At 39.3% G+C, this 12,524-nt stretch overlaps 1 protein-coding gene across 2 annotated transcripts; it reads right to left on the reverse strand.

The window, feature by feature from the left end:
• Positions 1 to 8,244: 8,244 nt before the first annotated feature.
• Positions 8,245 to 12,190, reverse strand: Mup8 (major urinary protein 8). Of its 2 annotated transcripts, none has more exons than XM_030253011.1 (7): positions 11,999 to 12,190; positions 11,527 to 11,660; positions 10,685 to 10,758; positions 9,941 to 10,051; positions 9,497 to 9,598; positions 9,287 to 9,373; positions 8,245 to 8,497 (listed from the first exon to the last, which is right to left on the reverse strand). In XM_030253011.1, the coding sequence occupies exons 1-7, from the start codon at positions 12,092 to 12,094 to the stop codon at positions 8,394 to 8,396; spliced, it is 708 nt and encodes a 235-aa protein (XP_030108871.1). In that variant the 5' UTR covers positions 12,095 to 12,190; the 3' UTR covers positions 8,245 to 8,393. The 2 variants fall into 2 exon arrangements, with proteins under 2 accessions (XP_030108871.1, NP_001334060.1); NM_001347131.1 differs by having other exon boundaries at positions 9,287 to 9,332; positions 11,999 to 12,165.
• Positions 12,191 to 12,524: the final 334 nt, after the last annotated feature.

A 12,524-nucleotide genomic window follows, 5' to 3' on the forward strand; every position in this document is an offset into this window, starting at 1 on the left:
TTAATGTAAACATTTCCTTGTTTCTCTCCCCTACTAAACCAACAGCTTCAAACCAAGTATTGCATTTATGATTTAGCTTGTTGGTCCCAAGTCATGGAGTAACCTTTGTTCATTTTCAAATATTAGTATCACAACATGAAAGGATACAAGGAGCAGATTTTTAAGGAAACTAAGGTTGGGTTTACTAGTACTACTAATGTTGGAAAGAAACACCTGAGGGCAGCGTGGGGCATCTCAGAAAGAACTTGAGCTGGGGAGGTAGCTGAGTTACTAAGGCATTTTCCATGAAAAACTGGGGACCTCTCATTGGATCCCCAGCATCCATAGAAGAAGCCTAATGATGCAAGTCCTGTAATCCCAGCACTGGGGAAGAGGGAGATCCTGGGGTTTGCTTGCCAGTAAGTCTAGCCACATTCATAAGCTCTTGGTGAAGAGAAAGACTCTGTCTCTGAAAACTATGTGGAGAATGAGAGAGGAAGACACTTGACATCAACATCTGGCTTCTACATATACACATGCACTGGTACACATGCATGCACAGACAAACACAAAACAATCCTTTTTTGTACTTTATTTTATATGTATTGTCTTTTTTATTAGATATTTTCTTTATTTACATTTCAAATGTTATCCCATTTCCTGGTTTCCCCTCTGAAAACCCCCTATCCCCTCCCGTCTCCTCTGCTCACCAACACACACTCCTGTTTCTTGTTCTTGGCATTCCCTTCCACTGGGGCACAGAGCCTTCCCAGGAACAAGGGCCTCTCCTCCCATTGGTGACTGACAAGACCATCCTCTGCTACAAATGGGGGCTGGAGTTCCATGTGTACTCTTTGGTTGTTGGTTTAGTCCCTGGGAGCCCCGGGGATACAGGTTGATTCATATTGTTGTTCCTCCTGTGAGGTTGCAAACCCCTTTAGCTCCTTCAGTCCTTTCTCTAACTCCTTGATTAGGAACCCTGTGCTCAGTCCAATGGTCACCTGAGAGCATGTACTTCTGTATTTGTCAGGCCCTGTTAGAGCCTCTGTCAGCAAGCACTTGTTGGCATCCACAGTAGTGTCTGGTTTTGGTGACTGTATTTGGGATGGATGCCAGGAGGGGCAGTCTCTGAATGGCTTTTCCTTCAATCTCTGTTCTACACTTTGTCTCTGTAACTCCTCCTATGGGTATTTTGTTCCCCCTTCTAAGAAGGGCCAAAACATCCAAACTTTTGTATTACTTCTTCTTGAGCTTCATGTGGTCTGTGAATTGTATCTTGGTTATTTTGAGCTTCTGGGCTAATATCCACTTATCAGTGAGTGCATACTATGTGTGTTCTTTTGTGATTGAATTATCTCACTTAGGATGATATTTTCTAGTTCTAATCATTTTCCTAAGAATTTCATAAATCCATTGTTTTTAATAGCTGAGTAGTACTCCACTGTGTTAATGTACCACTTTTTCTCTATCCATTCCTCCATTGAGGGACATCTGGGTTATTTCCAGCTTCTGGCTATTATAATTAAGGCTGTTATGAAAATAGTGGAATATGTGTCCTAGTTATATGTTGGAGCATCTTTTGGGTATATGCCCAGTAGTGGTATAGCTGGGTCCTTACATAATACTATTTCCAGTTTTCTGAGAAACTTCCAGAGTGAGTTTCAGAGTGGTTGTACCAGTTTGAAATCCCACTAGCAATGGAGGAGTAATCCTCTCTCTCTACATCCTCACCAGCATCTGCTGTCACCTGAATTTTGATCTTTGCTGTTCTGTGTGGTGTGAGAATCTCAGGGTAGTTTTGATTTGCACTTACCTGATGACTAAGGATGTTGAACTTTTCTCTAGGTGCTTCTCAGCCATTCGGTATTCCTCAGTTGAGAATTCTTTGTTTAGCTCTGTACCCCACTTTTAATAGGGTTATTTGGTTCTCTGACATATAACTTCTTGAGTTCTGTCTACATATTGAAGCCCTCTGTCAGATGTAGAGTTGGTAAAGATCTTTTCCCAATCTATTGGTTCCTGTTTTGTCCTATTGACCGTGTCATTTGCCTTACAAAAGCTTTGCAATTGTATGAGGTCCCATTTGTCAATTTCTAATCTTAAAGCATAAGCTATGGATGTTCTGTTCAAAAATGTTCCCATGTTCCCATGTGCTCGAGGCTCTTCCCTACTTCTTTTCTATCAGTTTCAGTGTATCTAGTTTTATGAGGAGGTCCTTGATCCACTTGGAATTGAGCTTCGTAGCAGTAGATACGAATGTATTGATTTTCTTTCTTCTACATGCTAACTGCCAGTTGAGCCAGCACCATTTGTTGAAAGTGCTGTATTTTCCACGGGATGGTCTAGCTCCTTTGTCAAAAATCGTGTGACCATAGGTGTGTGGGTTCATTTCTGGGTCTTCAATTCTATTCTATTGATCTATCTTCCTGTCAATGTACCAATACCTTGTAGTTTTGTTTTTGTTTTTGTTTTTTTTTTTTTAATCAGAATTGATGTGTAGTGCAGCTGGAGGTCAGAGATGTTGATTCCCACATAAGTTCTCTTATTGTTGAGAATAGTTTTTGCCATCCTAGGTTTTTGTTATTATAGATGAATTTGCAAATTGCTCTTTCTAACTCGATGAAGAATTGAGTTGGAATTTTGATGGGTATGCATTGAATTTATAGATTGCTTTTGGCAAGACGTTCATTTTTACTATATTAATCCTGATCATGATCCAATTCATGATCATGGGAGAACTTTCCATCTTCTGAGATCTTTGATTTCTTTCTTCAGAGACTTGAAGTTCTTCTCATACAGATCTTTCACTTGCCTAGTTAGAGTCACACCAAGTTATTTTATATTTTGTGACTATTATGAAAGGGTGTTGGTTCTCAACTTTCTTTCTTAGCCTGTTTATCCTTGGAATAGAGAAAGGCCACTGATTTGTTTGAGTTAATTTTATATCCAGCCACTTTGCTGAAGTTGTATATCAGGTTTAGAAGCTCTGTGGTGGAATTCTTGGGGTTAATTAAGTACACTCTCATATCATCTGCAAATAGTGATAGTTTGACTTCTTCCTTTACAATTTGCATCACTTTGACCTCCTTTTGTTGTCTAATTGACCTGGCAAGGACTTCAGGTACTATATTGAATAGGTAAGGAGAGAGAGCGGACCCTTGTCTCATCTCTGATTTCAGTAGGATTGCTTGAAGTCTCTCTCAATTTAGTTTAATGTTGTCTACTGGTTTGCTGTATATTGCTTTTACTATGTTTAGATACGGGCCTTGAATTCCTGATCTTTCTAAGACTTTTATCATGAAGGGGTGTTGGACTTTGTCAAATCCTTTCTTGGCACTTAATGAAATGATCATGTGTATTTTTTTTCTTTGAGTTTGTTTATATAGTGGATTACATTGATGGGTTTCCATAAATGAACCATCCCTGCATCCCTGTGATGAAGTCTACTTGATCCTGATGTTTGATGATTTTGAATTGTTTTTGGATTAGTTTTTCGAGAATTTTATTGGGTAGTTTTGTATCGATATTCCTAAGGAACATTGGCCTGAATTTCTCTTTCTTTGTTGGTTCTTTGTGTGGTTTAAATATGAAAATAATTGTGGCTCTATGGAACAAATTGGGTAGTGTTCCTTCTGTTTCTATTTTTAGGACTACTTTAAGGAGTATTGGTATTAGGTCTTCTTTGAAGGTCTGATAGAACTCTGCACCAAATCCATCTTATCCTGGGCTTTTTAAAGGTGGAAGACAATTAATGGCTGCTTCTATTTCTTTAGGGAATTGAACTGTATAAGATCCTGATTTAACTTTGGTACTTGGTATCTGTCTAGAAAATTGTCCATTTTATCCAGATTTGCCAGTTTTGTTGAGTATAGGTTTTTATTTTTTTAAAGTAAGACATAATGGTTTTTTGTTTTGTTTTGTTTTTTTTAGGATTTCTTCAGTTTCAGTTGTTATGTCTCCCTTTTCATTTCTGATTTTGTTAATTAGGGTACTGTCTCTGTGCCCTCTAGTTAGTCTGGATAAGTGTTTATGTATCATCTTGTTTTCTCAAGGAACCAACTCTAGGTTTGGTTGACTCTTTGACTAGTTCTTTTTGTTTCTACTTGTTTGATTTTAGCCCTGAGTTTGATTATTTCCTGCTGTCTTCTCTCTTGTGTGTATTTGCTTCTTTTTGTTCTAGAGCTTTCAGATGTACTGTCAAGCTGGAAGTGTATGCTCTCTCCAGTTTCTTTTTGGAGGCACTCAGAGCTATGAGTTTACCTCGTAGGGTAGGACTGCTTTCATTGTGTCCCATAAGTTTGGTTATGTTGTGGCTTTATTTTCATTAAACCTAAAAATCTCTAATTTCTTTCTTTGTTTCTTCCATGACCAAGTTATCATTGAATAGAGTGTTGGTCAGCTTCCATGTGTATGTATGCTCTCCATTGTTGATGTTGGTATTTAAGACCAGCCTTAGTACATGGTGATCTGATAGGATGGATAGGATTATTTCAATCTTCTTGTAGATGGTGAGGCCTGTTATTTGACTGGTTATATGGTTAGTTTTGAAGAAGGTACTGTGAGGTGTTGAGAAGAAGGTATAATCTTTAGCTTTAGGATAAAATGATCAACAGATATATGTTAAATCAATTTGTTTTATAACATCTGTTAGTTTTACTGTGTCACTGTCTATTTTCTGTTTCCAGGATCTGTCCATGATGAGATTGGGGTATTAAAGTCTCCCACTATTATTGTGTGAGTTGCAATGTGTGCTTTGAGCTTTAGTAAAGTTTCTTTTATGAATGTGGGTGGCCTTGCATTAGGAGCATAAAAGTTCAGAATTGGGACTTTTCTTGGTAGATTTTTTTTCTTTGATGAATATGAAGTGCCCTTCCTTATCTTTTTTGATAACTTTAGGATGAAAGTCAATTTTATTTGATATTAGAATGGCAACTCCACCTTGTTTTTTTTGGGGGGGGGACCATTTGCTTGAAGAATTGTTTTCCAGCCTTTTACTCTGAGGAAGTGTCTGTGTTTGTCACTGATGTGTGTTTTCTGTATGGAGCAAAATGTTTGGTCCTTTTTAAATATCCAGTCTGTTAGTCTATGTCTTTTTATTGGGGGAATTGAGTCCATTGATATTAAGATGTATTAAGGAATAGTAACTGTTGCTTCATGTTATTTTTGTTGTTAGAGTTGGAATTATGTTAAGATGGCCTTCTAATTTTTTGGTTTGTTAAAAGATTACTGTCTTGAGTTTTCTAGGGTTTAGTTTCACTCCTTTTGTTGCAGTTTTACATTTATTATCCTTTGGTGAGCTGGTTTTCTTGAAAGATATTTTGTAAATTTTTTTATATCATGGAATATATTGTTCTCTCTAAGGTAATTGAGTGTTTTGCTGGGCATAGAAGCTTGGGCTGGCATTTGTGTTCTCTTAGGGTCTGTATGATATATTTCCAGGATCTTCTGGCTCTTATACTCTCTGGTGAGAAGTCTGGTGAAATGCTGAATGGTCTGACTTCATGTGGTACTTGACCTTTTTCCCTTACTGCTTTTAATATTCTTTCTTTGTTTTGTGCATTAGGTGTTTAGATTATTATATGACAGGAGGAATTTCTTTTCTGGTCTAATCTATTTGGTGTTCTCTCTGCTTCCTGTGTGTTCATGGGCCTCTTTTTTTTTTTTTTTTATTTTAGGTCAGGAATGTTTTCTTTTCAAATTTTGTTGAAAATATTTACTGGCCCTTTAAGTTGGGAATTTTTGCTCTTTTCTATACCTGTTATCCTTAGGTTTGTTCTTCTCATTGTGTTCTGGATTGCTTGGATGTTTTGAGTTAGAAAGTTTTTGCATTTTGCACTTTCTTTGACTGTTGTGTCAATGTTTTCTATGGTATCTTCTGTACCTGAAATTCTCTCTTCTATTTCTTGTATTCTTTTGCTGATGCTTGAATCTATGACTTCTGATCTCTTTCCTAGGATTTATATCTCTGAAGTTTTCTCCCATTGTGATTTCTTTATTGTTTCTACTTCCATTTTTAGATCCTGGATAGTTTTGTTCAATTCCTTCACCTGTTTGGTTGTGTTTTCTTGTAATTTTTTAATGGATTTTTGTGTTTTCTCTTTAAAACCTTCTCCCTTTTAAAACTGTTCTCCTGTATTTTTTCAAGGGGGTTATTAATATCTTTCTTAAAATCTTCTATCAGCATCATGACATGTGATTTTAAATCCAAAACTTGCTTTTCTAGGTGTTGGGGGTATCAAGGACTTGCGGTGTTGGGATAACTGGATTCTGATGATGCCAAGTATCATTGGTTACTGTATGTAAGGTTCTTGCCCCTGCCTTTTGCCATCTGGTTACCTCTGGTGTTAAATGGCCTTGTAGTCTCTGGCTCGAGCTTGTCCCTTCTGTGCCTCTGTAAGCCTGTGCCTATACTCCTTGGAGAACGCTCTATCCTGGCTGAACTTGTGTACAGAGGGCTGTGGAACAGCCCAAGTTCCGGGAGTATATGGTGACTGAAGGGATCCTGTCCCAGCTGCTCCACTGTTTCTGTGCCCTGCACACCCTTGCTGGTCATTCCCTGGAGTGTTAATGGAGAGAAAGTGTCTACTTCACCTCCCAGCCCTCGAGTGAAAGCACTCCTGGGAGAACAGTTCTTTCCTGTCCTGGCCTTTGCACAGCTGATAATCTTTATAAAAGGAATGAAATAAGGAACTCCTATAGGGTTAAGGAATGTCTCAATAAGCTCTAGGTTGGGTGTAATTGGGAAATTACACTTCAGTGATTAAATAGCCCATTATATCCTATTTATAATAAGTGGACACAAACATAAAGCTAACTCTGCTATTGGTAAAGAAGTAGCTGTCACTGATATTAGCCAGAGGACAGACACCATTTTAGATGGCACAATTATCTTGTGTTTCCAATCTCAGGAGGATGGTGCCTAATGTTGATATTTTGTGAGGTTATTTATTCCTGATAAGACATTTGGGCCAACCATGAGCATCAAGCCAGCTTTTGCAAGTTGAAACTCCTAGATCTAGCAGTCAGACCAGTCCTTAGGTGTCAACAGCTGCTTTGATATTTAGAATGGTTGGTCCTGTCACAGCAGCTACAGGTATTTGTGTTCTTTCTGTATGTCATGTAAGGTTGGGCATCTGTCTTCAAATTCACCCTGCTTCAGCCCTTGTTATCTGAGGGTACATGCTCATGTGGCATCCTTGGGCTTTTGTGACAGTTTCCCCCAACCCTCTATGTTCCCTTAGCTGTAATGTATTCCCAGATCACAAAGAATTGTACAGTTCTACTGTGTCAACCGTCACTTCTTCCCTGTCTTCTTACTTTACAAAGGGATTGCTTGGTCTGAGATTTTGAATTCCTTCCTTGACTTTGAATGTTTTCACTATTTCAAATCTTATTTCTACAAAGTGGTTGGTGTTGAAAGCGAGAGGATTTAGCTTGAACTCAACCTGCAGTGTTGGTATGGAATAACCAAAATTTTTTGTACCTTTTTCTGGGTTGTGTTCTTTGGAGGTATGGTAGCATGGTCAAGCCTTTTTTTGTCTTCTACAGAGTCTTGGATTGGAACTGCTTCTTAACTATATAAAGATTCCCATTGATAGCTTATTTTGTGAACACTTTTTTTGTCGATTAATTTTTTGTCAATTCTAAAAATGAAAAGCTAGGCATGGTAGTCCATGGATGTAGTTGAAGCCACTTAGGAGGCTTTGGTCAGAGAATGATTTGGACCCACAAATCAGGGCAATTGTGGGGAGGGAGCTATTTCATCATAATTAGTTAGGGTTCTCAATAGTGTTTTGCCATCTTTTAGCAAACTACAGGAAGAACTCCTTTCATGTGTCCTGAGTTGAACCAATTTAATCTATTGATCTAGGGTCCAGAGTATTCTATGGAAAGCTAGAAACTTTTTTCTTTTTATCCAATGTTACTCTAATTACCAAACCTCCCCCCTCACTATGTCCTGAAAGTTATTGAGCAGGCATAGCCTTAGAAATATGTGTCTCTCCTTTGCTGTGTTGAAAGAGAAACTATGGATGTAGGAGTCATACAGCAAGTGTCATGCTCCCGAGGTCCTCATAAATCACTAAATCAGGAGAGCTAAAGAGCAGGCAGTACACATCAGGGCTGGGGATTTCTGCAGGGGAGCCAAAATCCAGAAACTCAGGTTACATTTGGGGTCATAAGGAAGGATCTTGGTTACAGGACCCAGGAGGTCCCCTCATTCACTCACTATCAGCCCCACATTTTTTCTGGACATAGAGACATATATTTAAGTGCAAGGGTAATCATTTATTGAACAGGAAGAGGAAGAAATTCATGAAAAATTGTCATGGGTATATCAAAGAAAAATTTAAAGAAGTCTTTGATTCTTGATGAGGTATCCTAGGTAACATGTGGATAGACTGGAATTGGACTTCTCAGTGAGACAGGATGGAATGCAGATCACAGAATTTATACTGGGGATGCTGTATGGATAGGAAGGGATGATGGTGGAGTCCTGGTGAGAAGTCTCCACTCAACACTGTAAGCCAGGAAGAAAGAATATAGAAACTCATTAAACACTTCTTGGATTGACTTCGGGACAGTGAGACATTCTATTATATAGAACAAAGGGGATGAAGAAATGGATCTTCCCTTGCAATCTAACTGGAATTATTTGCCAGAACACAGGGATGAAAGTCAGAATAAATGACCGTAATGGAAGATCTGAGGCTTGTTTCCACCACCTTTGTTATAAGAAGCTCTGAAGAATGTTAGGTAAATTGTAGAATAATGATAAAAGCCTTGGCTACTTTTAAAGACTTCACACATTATATGAGTGATGTCTTGTACTACATGAGAAAGGAGGGCCATAGCAATTTGCTCTCCAACCTGGTCGAGAAGTAGTGATCAGGGACCTCCACTCCCAGGTAAGAAGCCAAGGTTGTACAGAGTTCAGATTAAGATGTTATTATCTCGAGTGGGATGGGGGGGGGGTCCACAGACACTAAAGAACAGTTATACCACAACCTTCCATTCTGTGTCTTAATGATATTGAACCCATCGCTGAGCCATTTTTATACAACCATACATCAAATATGTAAAACTCAAATCCTTGTTTCATTGCCTAAGTCTTGGGTCACATTACTTCCAAGCTCAAAGTAGGACTAGATCACAAATCCAGACAATTCAAAGCCAATCTTCAAGCTTTCCTAGAAGATTCTTTATCGAACTATTTTTTAATGTAATTTGGGTGCACAACATTAATACTTTGGGAAGGGCCTCTCCATGACGACCAACCCCCTCCTTGCTCTCTTTGGATATTGCCCACCTGGAGGCTCAGGCCATTCTTCATTCTCGGGCCTGGAGGCAGCGATCTGTCGTGTGAGAACAAGAACATGTTCAGGTACCAGGTCCACTTTATTTCCCCAAGAATAAGGATAGGACTCTCCAGCGTTAAAAAATGACTGGTAGCCAACTAGGTTTGTTTCCTCTATGATAAAATATTCAGGATGAGAAAAATAACTGAATCCTGACTTACTGGCATTGGATAGGTCAATGATATTTTCTCTAAGGATTCCATGCTCCTCACATAGTTGTGCAAACCTTTCCTTGATGTCTGAACTCAAATCTGGTTCTCGGCCTGTGAGAAGAGCAATAGTGAATGTAGCAGCTGTATTGTGTGCATTGACCACAGCCTGAGTGAGGGGACAGGGACTTCCCTATAAGGATGGGAGTATGTTTGCCAACACAATTGACAGGCATTGGTATGATCTATCCTGGATTTGGCATTCATAGAATATCCTTCAGTCACACTGAGAGATTTCAGAATGCTTCCATTACTATGCTCAAAGGTTGATGGGGAGAGCATCAATCTTCAGGAGGTTACAAAGAGGTAGGCCCAAGCTGGGAAGACCATATTAAAGCTAGAGGTTCTTCGTTCTTTTCCCATCCGAGGATCAGTTTCTGTGTGAAAATACTTTACCATAGAGCCCCATCAGCTGGAAGGTTTCCCCATCCTTTTCGTTAATGAGATGAGCCATAAGAAAGTTATCATAGTCTGTCTTAGGTATAGTAAATGTATTGAATCCATCATCTGTGGAAGAAATGGAACACAGCTCAGAAATTTTTTGTTCTGCAGGAAATTTTGGATACCCTTTTCTTGTTCTACCCCAACATGAAATCAGTAAAATACATATCGTGGAAGAGATGGGTGAAGTGTCTGAGCCTTTCTGTCTTTAGTTTTCTGAACTTCAAGAAGTAACTCCTAAGAAAAGGGACTCTGAGAGGTCCACACCACTAGTGAACAGTCAGCCATAGCAGCACCACTCTCTGATCATCTCCTAGGCTTACCTCCCTCCCTCAGCAGCTTCAAGCAACATGTTTCTATCTTTTATAAGTTTGTTGTATCAAACATCCACTGCTACACCCTAAGCGATTAACACCAGTGCTAGCCTCCAGGCAGTATCAGATAGATTCCATCTCCCCCTACTTATCCTACTTTCCTGCCACAGGGTGTTAGCTATAAGATGGCACCAGTTTTACTAGTAGGTGCAAGTTCCTGATTTCAAACTCCAGCAAAACACACACAACAATAACAACAACAACAACAACAACAACAGCAGCAACAAACACACACACACACACACACACACACAGACACACACACTAAAGGTATTAAGGTTTACTAATCATCTTGTGGATAGATATATAGATTTTATGTACTCACACGTCACAGAATATTCACCAGCCTTTTCTGTTTTGTCAGCAACCATAGATAATTCCGAGCACTCTTCATCTCTTCTGTAAAACAGAGTGAGCTGGTTCGTAAGGGATTTTGATCTGGATGGATTCTGGACCCTGTACTCTGTACCTATCTCCAGTTTCTGATTCCATTTAACTTTTGACTGTTTTTGTAAAATTAGCAAAAGGCGTTTATTTACATTAATTCCTTAATATTTCATGCTTTAGCAATCACAAATTTGCCTAGTATTTTAAAAAAAAGAAAACAACAATCACTTCTCATCCTTATTACAACTGCAACTACCTCCAAGTTTCACCAGTGCCGGGCTTCAGCCAGCGGTGTAGATTATCAGCCAGATTTCCACCATCTGCCTCAAATTAGCACTCTGTAATGTTGCCTGATGTGGTTCCCAGTACCACAGAGGAGAATTATTATTATCGCCTTTACTGCAGGAAAACGGAAGTACAAAGGGGTGGATTTATTTGGCTAACAACTAGAAAGAAAAATTTGATTCATGATCACATAATCTTAACTTGTGATATACTGGCTCAATAATGTGGTTTCAGAAGTGTCTCTGACCTTTCCTTAAGGAACTCCTAGTGAATTAATTCCTGTCACCAACTCTTGTCTCTGACTTTTGAAAAATCCCTGGTTATGAGATCTTGGTTCAGTGTCAGATGGAGCGTTCTGGTTTAGGATACAGACTTAGTATGTGTGTACAAATGTACATACTGAGAGGCATCTCTTCCCCCAGTCCCGAGTGTTTGTAGGCGTGAGACCATACCAGTTTTCATTTCCTCTTTCTCAGCTAAGAGCATCTCACTTACACAGTATGGACTTTAAGAACTAAGGAATTCTCCAAGACACGGATTTGCTCCAGAAAAAGTCTAAAGTTGCCATTATCTTCTATCTTTTCTCTTTTGTCAGAGGCCAGGATAATAGTATGCCATTCCCCATTAATCTGTAATAGATAAGCAAATGGTTAAGGGAGAAGAAGCAGGGATACCACATGCACATGTGTCCACTTGAACTCCAGCCTATGGGTTAGGGCCTGAGCATACACAGGGGTAGATCTCATGCCAGTTGTCACAAAACTTAGCATACTGTCCCTTCCTCTCAGTGAGACTAGAGTTCCCCCAACATTGTCAGTAATGAATAGCTGGTCTTACTTCAAGGTCTGGATCCATTCATTTGTCTAAGAGATTGGGGCACTATACCCATCCCCTCAAAGGACCTACTTGGCTTCAAGAGTTCCCCAAAGCACATTCTGAGTCAGAAGCTACTATTCAGTGATCATACCTTTTCTACATTAAAGTTCCTTCCCGTAGAACTAGCTTCTTCTGCATGGACACACACTAGGGTCAGTCCCACACACAGCAGCAGCAGCATCTTCATTTTGGTAGGGAATAGGATTGTCTGTCTGTCAGGACCACGTCTTTCTTGTGATCGTGGCTACACTCCACTCCCCAGCCCCTTTGCTTGTCCTTATATACTCTCTGGGTTCAGTGGGTTTTTTTTGTATTGTTTTTTTTTTTTTTTTATCCTCTTCCTGTATGGGTCTCCTCTACCTCTGTCAGGCTTTGTGGAATGTTTTCTCATTTATTGATTAGAGGCGAAAAATTGTTCCTTGCCCTTTGCAAACTTGGCAATTTCATAACCTATGGATTGATTTAGTAATCTTATGTTTCTCAAAACATATTCCCAATAAAACAGTGGGTGTTCAAGAGAACTGCCAACTGGAACCAGATGCAACTTTGGATCTGGTTTGGAATCAGAAAGCCAGTTTTGGAGGGAGTACAGACTGAACTGGAAGGACAAGTATGCA

This window comes from Mus musculus, chromosome 4, assembly GCF_000001635.26.
Source record: "Mus musculus strain C57BL/6J chromosome 4, GRCm38.p6 C57BL/6J".
In the NCBI taxonomy this organism is placed as follows: Eukaryota; Metazoa; Chordata; class Mammalia; order Rodentia; family Muridae; genus Mus; species Mus musculus.

What these genes read in the sequence shown, in the direction of transcription:
- Mup8 (XM_030253011.1), bottom strand. Translation starts at nt 12,094, where the DNA reads ATGAAGATGCTGCTGCTGCTGTGTGTGGGACTGACCCTAGTGTGTGTC. An exon ending in GTTCTTAAAGTCCATACTGT is followed by an intron (nt 10,759 to 11,526) that starts GTAAGTGAGATG and finishes TCTGTTTTACAG; the next exon opens with AAGAGATGAAGAGTGCTCGG. An exon ending in TGGTGAATATTCTGTGACGT is followed by an intron (nt 10,052 to 10,684) that starts GTGAGTACATAA and finishes TTTCTTCCACAG; the next exon opens with ATGATGGATTCAATACATTT.